At 48.2% G+C, this 22,599-nt stretch overlaps 1 protein-coding gene across 2 annotated transcripts in view; it reads left to right on the forward strand.

The window, feature by feature from the left end:
- The window catches only part of BIN3 (bridging integrator 3), a 42,750-nt gene that overhangs the window by 6,286 nt on the left and 13,865 nt on the right, over positions 1 to 22,599 (forward strand). Inside the window, exons 2-4 of one of the 2 annotated variants that reach the window (XM_082729275.1) lie at positions 14,888 to 14,936; positions 21,668 to 21,708; positions 22,121 to 22,182. In XM_082729275.1, coding sequence (XP_082585401.1) covers positions 14,888 to 14,936; positions 21,668 to 21,708; positions 22,121 to 22,182 — 152 coding nt within the window. Of the gene's footprint in view, positions 1 to 14,887; positions 14,937 to 21,667; positions 21,709 to 22,120; positions 22,183 to 22,228; positions 22,313 to 22,599 lie in introns of those variants that run through there. The other variant, XM_082729274.1, reaches the window with a different exon arrangement.

Here is a 22,599-nt window from a genome sequence, read left to right on the forward strand (position 1 = left end):
AAAGCAAGGACTTAAAAGCCAAGCAGTGCGGCTCCAGAGTCTGTCCCCCCATTCAGCGCACTACCTCTAGTGGGGAGTACAAGAGGGGACCGCTTTAAATGATCTGTGGTCTGTGAAGCACCTAGCGCCAACCAGCACTAAGGAGATGCTTGGTAAATGGCCACTTGAACTGGAAGATTTCTAAGATCTCACGAATTCTGTGATTCATTCCGTCTCAACTGCTCAGAGGTCAGCCTGGGGAGCTATGGAGAAGGAGGGATCACAGCTGAGCTGAGGGATTGTTCCAGTCCAAATGACAAATCGGCCAAGTCACAGAGTCATGCCTTTTATTTTTAAACACACACATACCTCCTCGGACTGGTGGCGAGTCAGGGCAGTATTTTGTATGTGCCCTGGTTTTAGATCTGGCTAATTCAGGGGAAAGACTACAGGGGCCGGGGTGGTGTGGAAAGGCTGTGGTCAGAGGTGCTGGAAATGGCCATTTTACAGCTTAGTCCATGTCCCCTTCTGATGGGCTCTCTCCTGCCCTTGTTCAGGCTGAACTCTCCGTGGCCGGGTGGCACTGTGGCCAGCTGGCCCTGCCGAGAGGATGACCTCCAGCACGCAGCTGCTCTGCAGGAGCCAGCTGCCTCTCCCTAAGCCCTGCCCTGGCCCCAGCCCTCTGTTTCCCCTCCGAGTGTCAAGGTGGCAGTAGCCTTGGTGGGGCCTCAGACCAGAGAAGGCAATGACCCAAGGATCGGGTGACAGAAGGATGGGGGGAGGAGGGGCTTGTCCTTCCAGCCTGCAGAAGCTGCTGCCTTTCGCCCACCTTCCTGCTCTCGCCTGAGACAGTGACTCAGGCCCAGACCACTCCCCGGGGAGCCAGGATTTCAGCCACTATCAACTGCCGCCTACTTCTTTACTCAGCCCTCCCTTCTTTCTCACCTCCCTCACCTCCTCCCTCCCCCCAAAACTGTGATCCCTCAGAAAGATGTGGGGTGGGGTAGACTGAATCATTTCAGGGTTCTCTCCACCCCCGAGCCAGGCCTAGGCTCATTCACATTCGGTAGGAACCATTTCCAGAGGCCAAGGTGAAGACCAGGGGGGAACGTGTAGGTTTCGGCTTCTTTCCACTCTTCTTTTTTATTATTTTATTTTATTTATTTGACAGATAGAGATCACTAGTAGGCAGAGAGGCAGGCAAAGAGAGAGGGGAAGCAGGCTCCCCGCTAAGCAGAGGGCCCAATGCAGGGCTCGATCCCAGGACCCTGAGATCATGACCTGAGCTGAAGGCAGAGGCCCAACCCACTGAGCCACCCAGGCGCCCCTCTTTCCACTCTTCTTTGTCATGGAAGCAGAGGACTCTCCAGAGAAGGCGGGCCTTAAGGGATCTGCTGGGGTGACCAGGGGATCCCCACCCAACTGCCATCTGGGCCTGCCTCTTGTCTCTGCCTCTGCAGTAGAGGGGGTGGGGAAACAAAAGATTGAGAAACCCAGCAAATTGAAAATGCAAAAGAGCTGTTTTTGTAAATAGACATTACACAAGAGCAGGAGTTTTTTTGGAAAGGTTTTACTGAGACAGACAGAATTAGCCAACTGGCATCGTGCTGCTAATAGAGATATTTACTGTTTGAAAAAGTATATTTGTAGCTTCGGAGAACATCCTGTTGACTTTTCTTTATTGTGAAAGTGAATCCCCCCCCACCCCCTTTGTGCACATAGAACTTTTTTTCTTTTTTGAAGTGGGGCACGTTAAGGGTTGGAGAAGGGTAGGCTCCAGAGAATTGTTTTCTCTGTTTTGTTGCTGAGACCAAAATAGCCCTGTTTCTGCCCTCTGGTGCTCATATTTACGGACTGGCAAGTAGAAGCAACTAAGGAATCCTAGTCCAGAGGACAGGAGAGCTGTGAGCCCTCACGATTTCTTCCAGAGCAGAGAGATTCTGCGGGGAGCAGGCTCTGTCTTCTCTCTGGACCTCTGCTTCCTCATCCAAAGCCAAGGGAAGAACCCTGGGGAAGGTCCCGAGGCCCACTGAGCCTCACTGAGTCCCCGAGGACTGCCAGCCTGAGCCCCAACACCCCCTTGGGGCCAGGCAACCCTGCTCTCGGAGCTGCCGCCATGCTGATGCTCTTGCCGCTGACGCCTTCCAGAGCAGCTGTTTCTCCCCAGGAAGTCCCTGTGTCCCAGCGGGGTTCTAGAACCACAGGGAGGAGATCAGGGAGGGAGTGACAAGAAGAGGCAGAAGAGCTGCTTGAAGTGTAGTCCTTCTGCTTGGTCTTCCCCCCACCACCACCACCTTCCACCGCTTGGGTGGTGGTGTTCCCTCAGGGTACCTGCCCCAGTTTTCAGGCTCTTGCTCAGCAGAGGGGAGCTTGTCTGCCATTTGGCAGCCTTGGAATAAACCCAGGAGACTCTTCTCCCGTGATAATTCCTCTTAAGCTCGTTGAATTATTAGTTTGGGGGGCGCCTGGGTGGCTCAGTCGGTTAAGTGACTGACTCTTGATTTCGAATCAGGTTAGCATCTCAGGGTCAGGAGATCAAGCCCCGAGTTGGGCTCCATGCTCAGCGGGAAGTTGGCTGGAGACTGTCCCTCTCCCTCTGCCCCTGCTCATGGGTATGCTCTCTCTCAAATAAATAAATAAATAAATATTTTTAATAATTGCCTGTGTATATATATTTTTTTGAAAGATTTTATATATTTGTCTGACAGACAGAGATCACAAGTAGTCAGAGAGGCAGGCAGAGAGAGAGGGGGGAAGCAGGCTCCTTGCTGAGCAGAGAGCCTGATGTGGGGCTCGATCCACGGACCCTGGGATCATGACCTGAGCTGAAGGCAGAGGCTTTAATCCACTGAGCCACCCAGGCGCCCCAATAAATAAATATTTTAAAATAAAATAAAGTAGTTGTCCCTCAGCCCATATTCTGAGACCATGTCCAGCCAGGCTTCACTGCCAATGCTAAAGGGCAGCTCTGGTGAGACCTGTTTTGTTTTGTTTTAGCTTTGGTTTAGCCAGATAAGGATTGGGAAGCCGAAAACAATGATCTTACCTTTCTTTGTTTATAAAGACTTATCTGAGAGTAACTTTTTTCAGGAACCTCAAATGAGAGTATGGTGTGGTATAGGGCCCTGGGGCAACGTACTGATTTTTCTCCTTCATTTACCCACTTACCCAGTGCCTTACCGTGTGCATCAGACTGGGCTATACACTCCCTGAGATGATAGAACAAGTCAGTCTTGTTCATCCCGATAGTCCTAGAACCTAGAATAGTTCTAGGTTAAAGGTTAAAGGAGGCCCCCGATAAATATTTGCTGAAATTCATTCAATGAAAGGTTGAACGTAGCACTGTACCTACAGTACTTACAGGAGTTGCAAAGAAGCAGAACGTGCAGTCCCTGCACCAGAGGGCTTATGTGTCAGAATGAGAAAGCAAGATTTATACACGGCAAAGTTGGTTAGCCTGACCCTTTACCAAGAAGAGTGTAACAGTGAATCACAGCACTGGGTCTAAGAGAGCAAGCTGATCATCTAGATGCCTGAAGAAGAAGGCTCTGGGACAAAACTCAAAGATCCGATCTTTGTACCTTTTAGGAAACTAGGAACAAAAAGATATTTCCTGGGGCATCTGGTTGGCTCAGTCGGTTAAGCGTCTGCCATTGGCTCAGGTCATGATCTCAGGGTCCTGGGATTGAGCCCCATGTCGGGCTCCTTGCTTAGCGGGGAGCCTGTTTCTACCTCTGCCTCTGAGTCTCCCCTAGCTTACGTTCTCTCCCTCTCTCTCTCAAATAAATAAAATCTTTTTAAAAAAGAAAGAAAGAAAAGAAACCAAAAGGATAATTTCTTTACTAATTGGAAGCTTTCTGTCTGAAACCAGAGGCCTTTTTCATATTTAATGGTGAAAGGTCAGCCTTGAAACATTCTTAGTACTAAGTCAGAAACATTTCTCTACAGTTTCTGGCCAATGCTATATAACACAAGACAAGAAGTGGGTACAGGGGCACCTGGGTGGCTCAGTGGGTTAAAGCCTCTGCCTTCGGCTCAGGTCATGATCCAGGGTCCTGGGATCAGGCCCCGCATCGGGCTCTCTGCTCAGTGGGGAGCCTGCTTCTTCCTGTCTCTCTGCCTGCCTCTCTGCCTACTTGTGATCTGTCTGTCAAATAAATAAATAAAAATCTTAAAAAAAAAAAAAAAAAAAAGAAGTGGGTACAAAATATTGGAAAAGGAAAGGGAAGTTTTGTCATTATTTTCAAGTAATATGACTGTCTATTTGGAAAACCTAATTGTTTTTTTTTCCTTGCTGAATTTCTCGGGCTATGTAGGTTAAGTATGTAGGTGTAATGACTAGTTTCAGGGTAAATACTTAATACCCAGTAGCTTTCCTGTGTGCTAGGACAATAAATGAAAAAGAGAATTCCATTTGAGTATAATCAAGTGGAATTGGTGTGGGGCTAAAACTTCCATATGTCAGTGTTACTTTGGGATCTTGATATTCAACAGAATAAAAGTACAGGACCTATATGAAAAAACTCATAAGACTAAAGCATATAATAAAAATACTTGAGTGAATAGAAAGAAATATTATGGCCCTGGATGAGCAAACCTAGTATTTGTAAAAAATGTAGGTCTTCAAAAGTTAATCTATCTATAAATGTAATGCATTTTCAGAAATAAGTATCCTGATTTGGGGAGGTGGGGTACACAGCATATGACTTTGAAGTTTATCTTAAATATAAAGGCAAATTAAAATAGCCAATTACCTGAAATAAAATGTAGTGAGAAGGATCTGTTTGGGTAGATATTAAGAACTGTTATAAACCTGAATAATTAAATCTTTGTTATTGGCAAAAGAGTATACAGGTCTGTGGTATGGAAGAGAAGTATTTCATGCTAATGAAATGATTTCTCAAAGACAGTTTATTTTCTAAATTATGTTAAAACAACTGGCTAACCATATACTCAAACTCTAAATGGAGTAATGATTTAAATATAAAAAATAAATCACTAAAATTCATATGAAATGCAAGGGACACAGATAGACAAAACAGTCTTGGCAAAGTTGGACAGTTCAATACTTCCCATCTCAAAACTTACAACAGAGGTCCAGTAAGTAGGACATTGTGGTACTAGCATAAAGATAGACATGTAGATCAGTGGAATCGAATCAAGAGTTCAGAAATAAAGCCTTACATTTATGGTGAGTTGACTTTTTTTGTAAGGAGGCCAGGACAGTTTAACAGGGAAGTTGTAGTCTTTTCAACAGCACTAGGATAACTGGATATCCACATGTGAAAGAATGAAGTAGGACCCTTACCTCACACCATTCACAAAAATCGACTCCAAATAGATCAAAGTCCTAAATGTAAAAGCTAAAACTACAAAATCCTAAGAAGAAAACATAGGGGTGAGTCTTCATGACCTCGAATTTGGCAAGGAATTCTTAGACATGATGCCAAAAAGCACAAACAACAAAAGAAAAAATAGACTTCAGAACCTAAAACTTCTGTGCTTCAAAGGACACCATGAAAAGAGTGAAAAAAAAACCACAATTCACAAATGAGAGAAAATGTTTGCAAATCATATATCTGATCAGGAATTTCTACCCAGAATAGATGAAAAACTCTTACAACTCAACAATTTAAAAAGGCAACCCATTTTTAAAACAGGCAAAGGATTTGAATGGCTATTTCTCCAAAGAAGACATACAGATGCCTGATAAGCACATGAAAAGGTGTTCAACATCATTAGTCATTAGAGACATGTCAGTCAAACAACGATGAAATAACCCTCATACCCACTGGAATGGTTAAAGTAAAAAAGGCAAGGACAAGTGTTGGTGAGGATGTGAAGAAACAGGAACCCTCACCCACTGCTGGTGGTTGTAAAATGGCACAGCCACTTGGAAAAGTCTGACAGCTCCTCAGAAATGTAAGCATAGCTTAACCGTATGGTCCAGCACTTTCGCTCCTAGGTGTATCCTCAAGAGAAATGAAAATGTATGTCCACATACAAACACGTGCACAGACGTTCATAGCAGCAGCATTCGTAATGGCCAGAAAGTAGAACAACCCAAGTGTCCATCACCTAGTGAATGAATGGATAGATGGAGAGTGAGTGAGCGGATCCAGATGGTATATCCCTGGATTGGAATATTATTCCACGATGAAAGACGAATGAAGTCCTGATATATGCCACAAGGTGGGTGATCCTTGAAAACATTTTGCCACTTGAAAGAAGCTAACACAAAAGGCTACTTCCTATATAATTCCATTTACATGAACTGTGCATACTAGAAAGCCATAGATACAGTGGATTAATGCTTTGCCAGCAGGCTGGAAGGAGAGGAGAAGTGGAAGTGATTGCTAATAGACCCGGGGTTTCTCTTGGGGTGATGAAAATGTTCTGAACTTAGATGGTGGTGATGGTTACACACTTCCGAATGTAGTAAAAACAACTAGACTGTACACTGGGTGAATGTTATGGTATATAAATTATATCTCAATAAAGCTGTTACTTAAAACTTAATAAATCAGCGGTGCCTGGGTGGCTCAGTCGATTAAGCGTCTGCCTTCGGCTCAGGTCATGATCCCAGGGTTCTGGGATTGAGACCTGCATTGGGTTCCCTGCTCAGTGGAGAGTCTGCTTCTCCCTCTCTCTCTACCTGCCGTTCTGCTTACTTGTGCTATCTCTCTGTCAAATAAATAAAATCTTTAAAAAAAAAAAAAGTTAATAAATCAGCTTCCAAGTAAAGATGACAGATTGAATACATTCATCTAATTCATCTCCCTTACAAATCCTACCAAAAGCACACTAAAGAAGTTTGTTTGTTTGTTTGTTTGTTTGTTTGTTTTAAGGCACAGATCTACAGATTCAGGGAGAATAGAAACATAGACATCATTTGGGAATTGGGATGCAGTTACGTGCAGTAACTATCTTAAGTTCCGAGAAAGGCAAATCCTAAACTGGCATTTAGGAAAACCAAGAGCCATCGCAACTTACGTTATGGAATCCTCGAAAGTTCAGGAATTAGTGGCAGTAGGTGCTTCTAGAAGTGGGATGAAGCCAAGCGCTCAGATCAGAAGGACGGGTTGAAAGCTGTTTCTGAGTAAGTTTAGAGCCCTGCCGTCTCCTCCCCAACTCCAGTGTCCCTGGGAGACTGTCCCTGCCTCACCCTAGCAAAAGAACGAAGGGGCCCCACCCCTTGGAGAGTATGAGACAGGGAGTTCCTATACTGGGCATACAAAGGTGGATTTACTGTGTGAAAACTATTTAATAAAGTTAAGTTTCAGGGCCCCTGGCTTGCGTGGACCTTGTCCAGGGCCCTGGAAGGAGCCCTCGCTGTGTGTTCACGTGATCCTGTATTTTTCGTGAACATCAAAAATGTAGTTATACTGCACTCGGTTAAAAAGAGCTCTGCCTTCACTTCCTCCTTTTTCTGCTTTATACTAACTCTCGTGTCAGGCAGCTGTGGAGTAGTGTAGGTCTTTTTTTGGGGATGTGACTGGAGGATTGAATTGGGAGTATGCTGCTTTAGCTGCAATTTGTAGACATATTTTGAAAACTTTGCTAAAACCACGAGAAAGTGCAGATACCTGAGTGCAAATATACAAAGGGTACCTTTGGTCCTCTTTAAGTGTACTTAAAAACGGGAAAGGGGCATGGCTCAGTCAGTAGAAAAGGCAACGCAATCTCGACGTTGTGAGTTCAAGCCCCATGTTGGGCATACTTAAAAAAAAAAAAAAATATATATATATATATATATATATATACCTTTAACTTTCACAGTGTTACATATATCCATTGTATCTCAGTAAAGCTGGAAAACATTTTGAAAAAGAAAAAAAAGCTGAGGGGAAAAATTGGGTCAAAACAAAAGTGACAATGGTAAACAATTAAATAGAGATATTCTTGAAATCAAAGTACAACAAAACATTTTCAGATTGTACTAAAAGCTAGTAATTCATTGCTAGAACAAGATCAGATTTAATTAGGAGCAATCATTCATGTTTGATGATCTAGTTAATAAAGAGGAGGAGCAAATCATATGAACACGCTGATAAAACATTTAAATTTGTTAACACGAAGATAACAAAGATGACAAAACCCATGGTGTGTGCTCCTCCAGGGACAAGCTGGTTACCCCCATTAATTCAGAGACCAGTTAAGATTAGTCATCATACAAGGAAACCTGATAAGTGTCTTGAAATCTTAGTTTATTTATGAGAGAAACATCAGGTTTTCCTAAATTTTCAACAGTCCTAAAATTTTTATTGTATTTATATATTACTGGTAAGTTGGAAAAAAGCTTTTCTAAACTGTCAGTAATAGAAAACAAATTTCAGTCGACCATACAAGAGGAAAGGCTGAATTACCTTTCTTTTCTCCCAAAGAAAATGATGTTAACCCACTCTGTGTCACATGAAAAGGCAATCATAGACTACGCAGCTGAAAAATGTAGGGAAATGAATACAGAGGTGTGTCAGGCAGATGATTAATAAAAATATTAGGTTATTCTTGATTTTCTGATGTTCGTGTTGTCAGCTTCTATAACTTGTAATTTGTTATGTTCTTTTCTCTAAGTAAACACTCAGTTTCATGACTATTTTTATATTTGGGGTTTTTAAAGAAAAATTTTTTTTAAGATTTTATTTTTAAGTAATCTCTACACCCAACATGGGGCTCAAACTCACAACCCTGAGATCAAGAGTCACATGCTCCACTGACTGAGCCAACAGGGGGCCCTGTCCTATTCTTATATTTGTAAATTTGCATTCTTTTTCTTTAAAGGGGCCTGCAAAATCATATATGCTTCAGGCCCACAAAACTCAGATCCACTGTAAGCCCAGTTGAGGACAGGACTGCCATCCTGAAGGCAGGAGGATGAAGTGAAGGAATGTGTGGGGAGTGCTGAGACAACCCTTCAACTCTTCATGGCACCTGCAGGACACACACATAGACACACACACACTTGACCTCTTCTGCTCACTGAGCTCTCAGAACAGTCCTGTGACGAGACAGCAGAAGAATCTTCTCTGCCCAGAGAAGTAAATACTACATACTGACATCAGGGGTTCCCCATAAAACTGCTCAGCCAGGCCACTCTACACAGTAGACAGATCTCATCAGAGCACTCTCGGCTTCTAATCAGCTGTTTTGTCTCCTGTCACGCGTGTGAGCAGACACCCAAGATTACCACAACCCAAGGGGAGTGTTGAGTATTTTTGAAAAATGGAAACAGAAGCAGAAGACAACTTAAGGGGAAACAGACTACAGGAAGAAGAAACATTTTCTAAAGCTATCACTAAGGTCGTCAGAAAGAGAAGGCATCCGTGAGATTAAAAAAAAAAAAGAAGAATACCATGAAAAATAAAACTAAATTTTCAAAAAACATAGGACATCCTGAAAATTAAAAAGAGATCTCAGAAATTAAAAATATGATAGCAGAAATGGGGCACCTGGCTGCCTCAGTCAGGAGAGCTTTCAACTCTTGATCTTGGGGTCATGAGTTTGAGCCCCACATTGGGCGTAGAGATTACTTACGTAAATGAATAAATAAAATTTTTAAAAAGTGTGCAATAGCAGAAATGGAAAACTTGACAAAATAAGGAAATGTTGAAAAGTAGAAGTTAGAGAAGCAACAAGGAGGGTCAGCATCAGAATCACGAGAATTTCAGAAATAAGAGGCAAAGAAAATGGAAAGAAACCAACTAAAACCACATTTTTTTTTTAAATCCCAGAACGAAATATTATAAACTGCCTAACTGAAAGAGTTTGGCACATACCCCAGCCGAATGAGCAAAATCAGACCCACAAGGTACATCACTGTGACATTTCACACCACTGGAGACAAACGTGATCCAATGAGCTTGTGTGAAGAAGTGGATCCCCTACAAAGGGTAGAAATCAGCATGCTTTCGACTTCATCAACACAGTAGCACTGGGAAAGGAGAAGCCAGTGAAGCAGTGCCTTAGAGATTCTGAAAGAAATTAAGTGCTACCCACATTCGATACCCAGTCAAACTAACTGGTGTGAGGCAGGGTGAAATGGGTTTTGGTCTTGTGGAAGTCTCAAGGAAGTACCACACATACTTTAACTCCACCCAAACGAGGAGTAAACCAACAAAGAGGAAGACACAGATTCCAAGGTGGCAGAATTCCTGGGAGAGGTGAAAGGAATCCATGTGAGGGAAGAAAAGAGGAGAGCCTGGGCGGCCCACTGTGCCCCCAGGGCTGAGCTGCCCAGAGGCCACCGAGGATGCTGCTTCCAGAAGTGAACCCCTGATGCGAGTAAATGTATTGAAAGAGTGAGGGATAAATCCGTAGAAAATTAAGCACCTGCAAGAAAGATGACAGTCTCAGGGAAAGCAAAAACATAGTGTTACCAGTTTCATATTGCTGTGTAACAAATTACCCCACAACACAGTGTCTCCAAACAACAGTACTGGTTTCTGCAGGTCAGGAATTCGGGAGTGGCTTCGCTGGGGGGGTTGGCTCGGATCTCGGCAGTCTTCTGAAGGTTTGGCCTAGGTGGAAGAATCTGTTGGCCGCCGCCCCATGTAGGAAGGAAGAGAAATCACATTATTCTCCTAATAGTTTATTTAGTATTGATCTAACCAAATCTCATAACTGTGTCAAGGAGAAGAGGAGATGCAGACAGGCTTTTGTGTCATTTGGCGGGGAGAGCCTGGAAAAGGTTGCTTGGTTTCTTAAATCTTCCCCTTCCAAAACAAAAAGGAGCTAGTGCCTAAAACCTAACAAGAGCTAGCAACAGAAGCATTTTTATTTAGAGCTGCAAAGGTAGATGCCAGTAAAACCATTGGAGTCAAAAGCGCCGGTCTTGGGCAAGTGAGACGAGGGCGGGGGAGGAAGGCCAGAACCTTCTGTCTCACTTAACAGACCTCATTGTCTTATTAAACTATGCCCACGTAGAATTCGGATGAAAGCAAACTCTGGTTAATAAAAGGAAACCAGTAAAATAAATTCAGGTGAATTTTTATATGTCGGGGTGGAGAGGACGGTTCTTTCTCAATGAGACACCAAAAGAAGACATCGTAAAGGGATAAGATCTGGTAGATTTGACTTGCAACTGATCAGAAGCTTCTGTACATTAAACACACATACACAAGAGGGAAAGGCAAATACTATGCCAGAAAAAAGTCCTGATAAACAGGCCAAAGGGCTAGTGGTAAGATGGAAACCATTTCAGTCTTTTAAAAAATGCTAACTGTCTCAATCTGCCTCTAGGGCAATTTGGCAAATGTATCAAAGTCTTGGGCATGTCTGTATCCTTTGACCCAGGGATTCTGACGCTAAGAATTTATCCTATGTGACTAACCTTTGATGTACGCAAAGATTTCGCTATTAAGAGTTTTTTTTTTTTCTTAATATAGAGGAAAAAATTGAAATGACCACCAGTAAGTGATGAGGGGCACAAAAATAAAATGGTGAATGAAATACTAGATAGCCCTTATAAATCAGCCTGATGGCAACCGCATCCTGGCATAGGAAAGTCTTCGTGGTATGTTTCTTTTGTTCTTTAAAAGTTATGTAAATGTGCATATATACCCATGTACATGTGTGTACACAGATTCAGGGTGTTACTGTTTATTCTTCTGTGTCTGTGTGTTCTTTGTGTCTTCCGTGTTTTCCAAGTGTTTGACACTGATCAGGTGTTATTTTTGTAGTCAAGGAAAAAACAAGGGTTTTTGTTGTTTTGTTTTGTTTTTTGTTGTTTATTTGAAAAATATGGAAAGTGCAAAGAAGAAAACAGTAATCACACTCACACCACCCCACATTAACCACTACTAACATTTGGCATATTTGCTTCAGATTTTTTTCTTTCTGCAAACTTTTAAAATATAATTAACACCAAAACATTAGCCTTGGTTATCTTTAGATATGAGACTGTGAGCTATGTTTTGGGTTTTTTTCCTTCTTCTTTTTCCTCTCTCTCTCTCTCTGTCTCACTCTCTCCCATTCTCTGCCTCCTTCCCTCCCTCTCATACTTTCCTGTATTTCCCAAGTTTTCTCTGATGATTGTATTTTACTTTTAAAGGGATAAACTTCAATTAACCATAAAAGGTCAACTATTTTCAAATGCCAAATTTTAGACATTTAAAAGAAGGCATGCAAGGTTTTGGACTTGAGAACAGCTTTGATGCAGCCGGGAGAAGGGAAGGCATCCCGTATGTAGCGGGTGAGGGGGGGTGGCCATATGTCCCAATTGCCTTGGACAGTCCAAGTCTTATACCTGTTGTCCTGACGACGTTATTGGTGACATTTTGCACGTAGTTGACGTGGTACACATAACCTGTCATTTGTGCAGACGGAGCCAGTCAGCACAGCCTCCTTCCTCCCGGCAACACTGCTCTCTTCATTTCTTGTGTTTCCGGTCTTCTAAAAACCAAGGGGCCCCTTTGAAATTCCATAGTATGTTGAGGTTAGGTAGTTTAAGCAGATGATTTTTCTTAGTTCCTTCAAAGAAATCTAACAAATTCACGTGAAAGTATAGTAAACCATGAGTAGCGGAGCAAGAGAAGGGAATTGTTTACTCCTGCTCAGTTGTATGAACCAGCAGCATGAACCTGGGCGAGTCACTGGACCTCTCCATATTGGCTCTCCCATCTACAAAATGAGAGGGTTGAACTGGAACAATTTCTATGGTAACTTGCAATTCTAAAAATACTGTGATTCCAAATTAAGATTTAGAGAGGCTGTGGCACCACAAGTAATAGCATCTAAGTTCCTAATTTCTTTGTAGCTGGTTCTGTAGTACTAGACTCCCAGTTAGCATCATTTTGAAGACAACTGTGCGAATTCTGGAGAATTCTCATCTGGCTCCCATGTTCCTGCAACAAAGATTCAGTTCAGAATTCAGTGTTTTTGGTTTGGTTTTTTTTTTTTTTAAGATTTTCTATTTATTTTACTTAGAGAGATCACAAGTAGGCAGAGAGGCAGGCAGAGAGAGAAGGGGGAAGCAGTCTCCCCGCTGAGCAGAGAGCCCGATGCGGGGCTCGATCCCAGGACCCTGGGATCCCAGAACCCTGGGATCAGACCTGAGCCGAAGGCAGAGGCCTTAACCCACTGAGCCACCCAGGTGCCACTAGAATTCAAGTTTTAGATGGGCTGAAGGGACCCTCTAGTCCATCTCCTTGGTTTTAGAGTTTAAGAAACTGAGCTCTGGAGAGCTCATGATTTGTCCACAAAACAAATCAGAGGCAGAGAGCAGGCTCTCTGATTCCCGGTCTAGAGCTTGTTAGACCACAGCGTGCTTCGCGTGGAGCAGAGTCAATCTTTTCTCAATGCCACCAGGACCTCATTTGCACTGTCACCAAAATGGCCCTTGAGGGCAGTTGTTCGCTGGCCAAAACCATTGTATCAGTCAACTCTGATCCCTAATTTTGGGGAGAGTTACCAGGGGGCAAGAGGAGGGGATTCCGGAGCTGTGCTCCCCTAACCTCAGTACTTTAGAGCTGTAAGACAGGAAAGAGCAATTCTTTACTCTCCTTTTCAGTTCCAGCGCTTACCTTCCCTCCGCTAATTATAGAGCTGCCCGATTATTTGTTTACAGAAGCCACGTGAGTCAGCCAGCCCCAAAGGGTTAACGCTCCCAAATTACCGGGCTGGGTTAACAATAAACAGGATGTCCTCCAGAAATTAAATTTAAACCACTGTGACTCAGGCCAGCCCATCCTCTCAACCGGCTTGTTGTCTGGGGTTATTATCGGTGGTTAATTATACCATTGGGTTTAGCAACAGTGTTGGTCAGTTTGGGCCAAGAGAAAGCAGGCTTGGGCAGAAGGGGGTGCGGAGGCAAAGGGCAGGTGAATGGGTGGAAGCGGGAGGTTTGGGTTTGAACGGGAGCACTGAAAGGAGTGGGAGTGGCATTGTCCCCTCAGGGCTCTCCTGCTGTGGCCCTGCACCTGAGCTGATCCCAGGAGCACTTAACTCCCTGTTAGCTGAGCGGGGAGAAGTGGGTTCGGGGACTTTCCGTTTCTCCAGCCATGGACACTGGCTGTGTTTGCCTCTGGCCTGGGCACGCTTTTCAGAATCGGAGAATCAAAATTCTCAGCACCTCAAGGCAGCTTCTGAATTACCCGGTTTGACCCTGTCCTTTCACAGAGTACGAAGTGAATCGCTGGGCCCTCCTTACGTGCAGGAGGGTGGCCGGCTCGGAGGCAGAGGCAGAGGCAGCAGTGGTGGGTTGCTTTAGACCCTAGACCTTGACCTTCCTTCTGTTATGCCAAACTGTCGTTGGTTTCCAAGTGGGGAACCTGCAGGGCAGAGCATCCCAGCAGGGTCAGCACAGACTTGGGCTAGGCTCAGAGTCCTCTACGAATTAACCACGGCTCACTTTTGTCAGTTCTTACCGGGAATGACCCAGCCTGGCTGGTCCTTCATGCCCCTGTAGCTTGTCATCCCTCTCCAGCCACAGCAGCCACTCTGTAGGGCTACTGTTTGTCCCTTGTAGCGAAGTAGTGAAGCCCCTAAGGCAGATGAGAAGTGCTGCTCGTGGTGTTTTTTTAAACGCTGGTTTTCAAGGCTGATCGCTACCCCGGTGAACCTGTAATTTCTGACTTTACAGCTCCTCGGGATGCAGATATACAGTGACTGTGAGCTGATCGGTGTCTCCCCTTTCCCGCCCCCACCCCTGCAATGCAGCTGCACACCGGACTCTTGCTAGGAGAGATGCTCTGGGGCAGAAGGTGGTGCCCACGACTCCCAGCTGACGCTCCGGAGCCTGGCACTCCGGAGCCCGGCCTGGCTACCGCAGGCTCTAGCCCCACGGGGTGTGCCGCACAGGGGCTGGGAGCAAGCCGCTGCAGGAGGACAGCAGCTTACACTTCATCAGTGCTTTTCAACCACATCCCTCCCCATCTCTCCTAAAAGCCCCCTTTGTCTCTTTCTCTCATAGGATTCCTTTCAAGATTGGGCAGCCCAAGAAACAGATTGTCCCCAAAACAGTGAGTAACCCGATTCTTTCATTCTGAAGCTCAGTCTCTCTCACGTGTCCTTTCCAGAGAACCAGAACTTTGATTCAGCTCATCGTGGGCCTGAGAGGGCTGCGCCCAGGCTGCCTTCCTCCCAGCCGTGTCACTCTAGAACCTCACCTAGACTGGGGTTTGTGGGGACCTCCTAGCCTGGGACATTTTCCTTCTCCAGATCAGCCTGGGCTCCTCCCCATCATCCTTGGGTGGGTCAAGGAAGTAGGTGACAGGTGAGGAGGAATCTGTGGCTCCTGTAGGGCCCATCTCTATGATCTAGCTTGTAGTCTGTGCTTCCCTAAGAGGGCTCCTGAAACGTAGGCCCCCGCCGAGGACATGTCCCAAACCTTTATCTCCAGCCAGTCAAGCTGTGTGAGGGTCAGGAAGCTTCTCTGGGGAGGTCCCTTTCTCTCCACTGCTAAAGGCATCTTGGCAAGGACCCAGAGTCTGCGGGAGGGCATGAGTGAATCCTACCCCCTTGAGAGTCTGCGGGTTTTGTTTTCTTTGTTTGTTTGTTTGTTTGTTTGTTTTTAAAGATTTTATTTATTTATTTATTTGACACAGAGAGAGAGATCACGAGTAGGCAGAGAGAGAGAGGGAAGCAGGCTCCCTGCAGAGCAGGTAGCCCGATGCAGGCCTAGATCCCAGGATCCTGAGATCATGACCTGAGCCAAAGGCAGAGGCTTAACCCGCTGAGCCACCCAGGTGTCCTTAGAGGCTGCAGTTTTTATCCCTATTTTATCCCCAGAATGGAAGAGGAATCACAGATTCTTAGAAAGTTAGAGGTGGAAGCCCTTAGTGATCATCCCATCCAACCTGATATTTCTGGTGAGAAAACCAAGGCCCATGAAGTCACAGTGACTTGGAGCCTCTGTTCCATACACATTCCATTCCTTTGGGCTGCCTTCTTCAGGCTGTGAAGGTCTTCCAAGGTTGGGGAATTCTGGTAAAAAATGGTCTCTTGAACCCCCTATCCCACCAATTGGAGCCGGCTCTGGGTCTCACTGTGGGGAAGCATTACTACACACCGCCTCTCCTTGTGCCCAGCACTGTTGGCCTGCTGGAGCGCCTGACGGGCCTCCTTGGCTTCACAGCCTCAGCCCTGCTTGGCTAGGACTCAGGACTACAGGAAAGCTACCGCGGCAGTTTGGCAAGAAGGGAAGTTCAGCACACATCTGACCAATGGCTCAGTCTTTGGAAAATCCGAAGTCAGGCCACTTAAAAGGAAGTGCGCCTGCGTTTCTCTTTCAAGTGAGGCAGGCCGAGGACAGACGGCACTTTACCTCCCATGCAGAGGCTGGCCATCTGTGGAGGCCCTCAGCTGAAGCACAGAGAATCTGGGTGTGCAAGTGTTGGGCTCTAGCCGGCTACAGGAAGTGGGAAGGTGTGGCTTTGAGTCTCCAGAGTTTAATCCAGGGCAGATCTGAAAGGGAAGTGGTTTTTGAGAAGGGCCCTTTATTCCCCACACTCACTACCAAAACACAAACAGACAAACAGAAAACTCTCCCGACACCCTTACCTCTATGGAGATAGCCATTGTTCTCCATAGAAAAATACAGGCTACAATTTGCTTTCTAGCTTCTTTACCAGAGGCTCTTTTTTGACAGATCTCTGGGTCTTTTAATCTGAGGAGTGGCGAGGTCTCCCCAGAGGAAGGACAGGTACAATCCCAGTGCCGGCAGATGGCTTTACAGACAGGCTGGCGGATGAGCCCTTGGCCTGCTTCTCCTGCGCCTCATGGGGGTCTTGTTTGAGATGGAACTGTGGTCCTTTGACTTCGGGAATCTCCTCCCCCAGACAAACTGGGCATCAACTAGTGATTAAGAAGCCGGATTTGAGAGGTTTCCTGCCTGGATTCCCACCGCTCTGCCATGTGCTGTGTGTGATGACCGTAGACAAGGCCCTTACCCTCTCTGAGCCTTGCTTTCCTCCTTCGTAAGTGCAGACGATCCTGGTACTCATGCCGTTGACGTATTCGGAGTCTTATGTAAGGTCACGCGTATGAAGCACTGAACACAGCGTCTGACACATAACGAGCCCTCAAGAAATGTCAACTCCATGATGGGAAGACAGTTTCTAAACTCCTGGGGAGGCAGCCTGTCCCGAGAGCAGCCGGATCCGCTAGTGGGGCAGGGAGGAAATGGTTGGCCGGGCCTTTGATCTCTCCCAAGGAACCAGAGCCACGTTAGGGCTTGGAAGAGAGTTCTATGCTCCCTCAACTCCCCAGAGGCACTGAAGTATGAAGAGTGAGAGCCTGCCCCTTTGGGTCTCGTTCTCCGCCACACAGGCCCCCTCCAGGCTCCCACAACAGGCCGGGCCCAGGCCCTTATGGCAGCTGCCTGCACATGGTGGGAACACCCTGCTGGTCTTACCCGGGCACTGTCAGAGAGCGGCAAACATGGCTGCCTGCTGACGGGAAGTCCTGGTGCCCCATCATGGGCAGAAACGCTCACATTATCTTCAGGGAGTTTCAGGAGGTTTTTGGCTCAAGGCACCCAGCTGCCGACACAAAGGAAGCACTGTGTGGTGCTCACACTCTTCTCCTGTGTCCAGGTCCTTAACTCGAGTTCCGTTATTGTCAGGGCTCAGGCTGGGTAGTGTGTTCTCGGCAGGGGCTGGCCACGGCCCTGGAAGGGGCAGGACAGGCGCCCCCACACCGCCCAGTCCCAGCCTTCGGCTTAGCCTCCTCCTGCCCCTCCATCCCGAAGGCAACTGGAGCAGCTTGGCGTGGGGGAGGGAAGCAGCTCCTCCCTCTGCAACCGGGCAGGACGGACGCTGTCTCTGAAGCAGTTAGCCTGGGTCACCACGGGCAGGAAGGCGCCCTCTCCGACTCTCAGCTGGGGCGGCGCTCCACAGCCTCAAGGCAGAACACTGGCCAGGTCGCCATGTCGAGCCTTCCCTGGAGGGAGATTGTCCCTTGCCAGGCAGAGAGTCTCTCAGCCGCATTTAATCATGTTGCGACATCCCTGGGAAAGCTGCTTCCCCCGCCCCCAGCACCCCTCAGAGAGAGGCTTCTTAGAACGCCTGCATGCCCTCCGCCCCAGCTCCGACCTGGCACAGTGCGGCTCAGGCGCCGGAGGCCCGGCCCTGCCTACCCATCTCCCTTTTCCCTTCACAAGTGGCAGTTTGGGTGGGAGCTCAGCCCCCTTATTCCCTTCACAAATCCTGACTCTTGCTCCGTGTTAACCCTGACCCCAAGCCAGTGGCAGGGAGAGCGGGGAACAGCACCCAAAGCTGTGGAGCATGCGGTGAGCAGCCTACGGTGGGGTGCTCAGTCCCCCTGCACTAACCTCGCTGGCCCGGCCCACCCTGACCCTCTGACAGCCTGCACATGTGTTTACATTCGCATTGTTGACTTGGGGCCAGTCGCCTCTTTGGCAGAAGCATCAAGCATTCAAAGATGTTCAGATCTCTTGTGTTTGGCTCTTCCCTCAGAGTGGATAGACCTTGGACTGAGACTCTAGTGTGTCTCTCTATTCCCTTAGCCATTGTCTGAGGAGTCAGAATCCTGGTGGTTGCCTTGGCTCTTTCCCCCAGGGGAGGAGAGGGATCTTGAGACCATCGAGCTGTCAGAGCAAGCCACACCTGGCTGCCAGAAGCAGAGGAGGGAAACGTTCATGGACATCGCAGGTGGCCACGTGGTCTTGAGCAGAGGCCAAAGGAGCCAGCCCTACCCCAACCTAGTTGTCAGCTGCCAGCATGAGACCTCGTTTCTCAGCAACCAGAGTGATCCAGCCCAGCTGGAACCCCACCGTCGCTCACTCTCTGTGCAAGTCCAAGCAGTCCCGGCCAGGGGAACCAGGTGCTCTGCACCATCCCACACACACATCAGCACATGTGGGGATTGCAAAAGAGGGTGCTGGGAGCCAAAGCCATAGCTCCGGTGGGTCAGCAGGCTTTTCCGTACCCGCCTCCCCTCCAGGAGCCCTGATTCCATGTTCTTGATCTTCGGGAGGGCTGGATTCTGACCAAGACCTCCTTCGTTTAATTTCTTTCTTTAGGGGAAAAAAGGCTTTTTGTATGTGAAGACTTTGCTTAGTGGTCACATCCTACAGAGTAAGAGAGGGGATGTGTCTTGTGAAGGAAGGCCCCGGTGCAACCCCCAGGCACACGATCCAGGCTTAGCTGAAGGTCTGGCTATCAGCTGACTCCATGCTATGTGCTGCCTGTCCTCCCAGCTGAGGGGTTAGGGTCCAGTCTGCACCCCACGACTGCTCTGGGCCTCCCAGCGCCCCTGCGTGTAGGAGAGGAGCAAGGAGACACCATCAGCAGGCCAGGCACCGGGCTCGGCACAGGCTACTAGGGGATCCTTCAAGCCAGCCAGCAGGCCCGACACCGCTAAAAAGCAGCAGCCACCAGCAGTCTTCACAGGGAAAGCCCAACCAGAGCGATCCCATTCCGCTAGGAAAGAAACCCAGACTCAGAACATTAGGTAGTATTTTTCATGCTGCACAGCTGATATCAGAGTTCAGGTCTTGTCCATCTTTGCTCGCTCCTATCCCCCACCATCCTCGGTGGCACTGCCAGAGAAAGGGCTAGACTGCCACAGTGCGGACTTGCTGGGCCAGGGCCAGGCCCCCCACCCCAGAACAAAGCCCCCACCTGCCATCTCACCAAATGCTCTTCAGGCTTTGGCTGAGACTTTGATTCCTGCCCCACTACACATCCCCCAGGATAGGTGGCACGTGAAGCTTTTGTCAGGAATATATGCTTTCATGGGTGTGAATATTGAATTTCTCTAGAGCAGCTTTTGTTGGATCATAAGGAAGGCGATGATGAACATGTCAGGTTCCTGGGTGGAGAGAGAGCGGGGCAGGGGGTCTGCTGAAAAGAGAGCAAAGACTTACCGGAGAGAGGGAAACCAGTGGTGAATTTTACTTCACAGTTTTGTGTCAGGTCCCAGATGCTGGGCGCATAAAGTAAGAAGAGACCCCGAGCTCCTACCTCACAACTTGACAGTTCAGATGAGGAAAGTGAGGTATGTCCATGCAAGGGCAGAGACACGTTGTCATGGTGTAGGTCCCTGGCTAGGCAGGTTCTCCAGTGTGTGGCCCTGCCCCCAGGTGGGGCTGCACATGTACACTTGTATATTGAATCTGTGCCATCTCTCCCACCAGTTCCCATGTCTGGTCTGTTCACCAGCAGAGCCCTCACACCTGGCAGAATATGTTGCACTTAATAGTTGCTCAGTAAATGTTTGTGGGGTTAACGAATGCTATTTTCAAAGCAGAGGACGGTGCTGAGCTTGGAGTCTGAATTCCACCTTCCTTTGCCACCGACCAGCCCTGCATCCTCCCGAAAATCACCCCCCCACCTCTGGGCTTTGTTCCCCTCACTTGTAACAGGAAATAATTGGCCCAAATACTGTTCTGCCATTCTGGGATTATGTTGAGTTTACCCAAATGCACAGGAGGAGTATGGGGTCTGTGGGACTCCCCATTGCTTCACGGGGCACTGTGACAGAAGAGTGTGTTGATGAAGAATAGTGGGGCCTTGACACTTTGCACAGTTTCCCTCTCCTTGAGCTTCAGCCAGTCTGCCGGGAGATTGAGAAGCAGGGTTCAGGGCTCACACTGGCAGGAGTCTCTGGGAGCAGCCAAGAAGGCATCTTTCTTAGGTCATGACTTTAATTCATCAGCAAATACCTTTTTCCCCATTCTCAGAATGCCAGGTAAGAGCCCAGGCCTTGGAGCCAGGCCACCCGTGTCCCAATCCCGGCTCTGCCACTCTCTAGTGGTGTGATCATACGTGGTTTGCTTTGCCTCTGTCTGAGGGAGTTCCTGAGTACAGGGGGGTAATGAGTACCTCTGCCTCCTCCAGCTGTGGAGGAGCGGCTGTGGCCAGGAGCACAAGGTGAGCACCCTGAGAGCATGGAGCACCTCAGCCCAGAGGCTCAGCAAGCTGTCCAAGGAGCTGGTCCTGCCCATGTGGAAAGGAAGGAGGAGAGGTCTCAGTCCCTTCCTTGTGGCTCACAGATGTCATCTGCATCACAGGCCACTCTCCTAAGGGACCATAGTCAGGGCCCCGGTGGACAGATGAGGACATTCAGGTGTAGGTGTGCGGGTGGCTTTCTTGACTTCCCTGACATGGAGGGAGCATCAGGACTCACGCTCACCTGATGTAAATGTTGCTGGCATCGGGGAAATCGGTTAACTTATGAAGAGTTTTAAGAGAGCATTGCCTAAGCCAGGAGTAACAATTTGCGCTGGGAACATTCCAGCACACAGAGTGGAGACAGGAGCTTTCTGGATCCACCCTGAAACACCTTGAACTTTGAAGGTCGCAGGAGGTAGGCCCTGTAAGGAAACCGGTCGTGGAGCAGCAGGGGACTGCCTGCTTCCCTGCTGGGCTGCCTGAGTCTCAATCACATTCTGAGCACCTCACTTGCCCCACGAGGGGTTGTGGGGGGTGGGGAGAGGGAACACAGCCCGGTGCCTCGCGCCCTGTGGTGGCAGAACAGAGCCACAGTCCGCTGCTACTTGCCAGGCTGGCCTATGTGGGAGGGGAGTCTTTTGCCCTAAATCAAACACTTAATTAATTCGGGAACACAGGGATACTGTGTCGTTAACGATCTGCCAGTGCTTGTGTGGACTGGACAGGGTGGTTCTCCGCAGCCCCGGGGAGGGCGTGCGGGGAGTTTCAGCTGGCTGGCAGATTTTTTCCAGCGTGTTGTCATTTCTCCGATGATTGAGTTATCTCTTTGGTTACAGGTGGAGAGAGATTTTGAGAGGGAGTATGGAAAACTCCAGCAGTGAGTGTCAAATCCCAGAAGGATGGGGGGTTGGGGGGAGAAGGGCAGGAGCCTCCCGCCAGGTCTCAGCTCCCACAGGGCTCCTCCTGGCACTGCCAACAGCAGGGCCGCTCCTCTGTCCCACCAGCAGCCCGGGAGCCGAGGGCAGCTCAGTTCACAGACTGCCAGAAATTCTCCCCCAGCTGATAGCTGTGTGAGAGTCGTTAACTCTTAGCCTTTGGGTTCTTGGCCTCGCACAGAGCTGGCAGTGGCCCTCCCATTGGTAGGACAGATCCCCGCGGTACAGGGGCCCCTGCTTCTCCTGGCAGGCGGTCCAGAGCGTCAGGTTGGGCTTAGCTCAGGTAGATGGGAAGGAAGGGGCTGAAGCAAGCTGGCGGTGCCAGGTGCCCAGGACCATGCCCCTGCCTTGCAGGCTGGAGGAGCAGACCAGGAGGCTGCAGAAGGACATGAAGAAGAGCACCGATGCTGACCTGGGTAGGTGGCCTATCCCTAAGCCAGGCCTAGCCTGGGGATATAGGTGGACCTCCGGCCCTCTGTCACGCGCGGCTTGGCTCCCGAGGTCTGTGCACAGGGCCAGATGCTGCTGCTCATCCCCAGGACGCAGGTGGGTCTGGACACGACTGCCCCGGCACCTCCAGGCTGTGTGCGCAGTGGGCCAAGGGTCTACCCCGTCTTTTTGTTTTGTGGGTAGCTCCAGGTTGCCTGGGTGGAATCTTTGTTCATAGATCGCCACTGCCTTTCCAGTACAGGAGAGGCTGTGATAGGGCACCTGGGTGGCTTAGTTGGTTAAGCATCTACCTTCAGTTCAGGGTCCTGGGATCAGAGTCCCGCATTGGGCTCCCTGCTCAGTGGGGAGTCTGCTTCTCCCTGTGCCTCTGCCTGTCGCTCCCC

This window comes from Mustela nivalis (assembly GCF_964662115.1).
Source record: "Mustela nivalis genome assembly, chromosome: 4".
NCBI lineage: Eukaryota > Metazoa > Chordata > Mammalia > Carnivora > Mustelidae > Mustela > Mustela nivalis.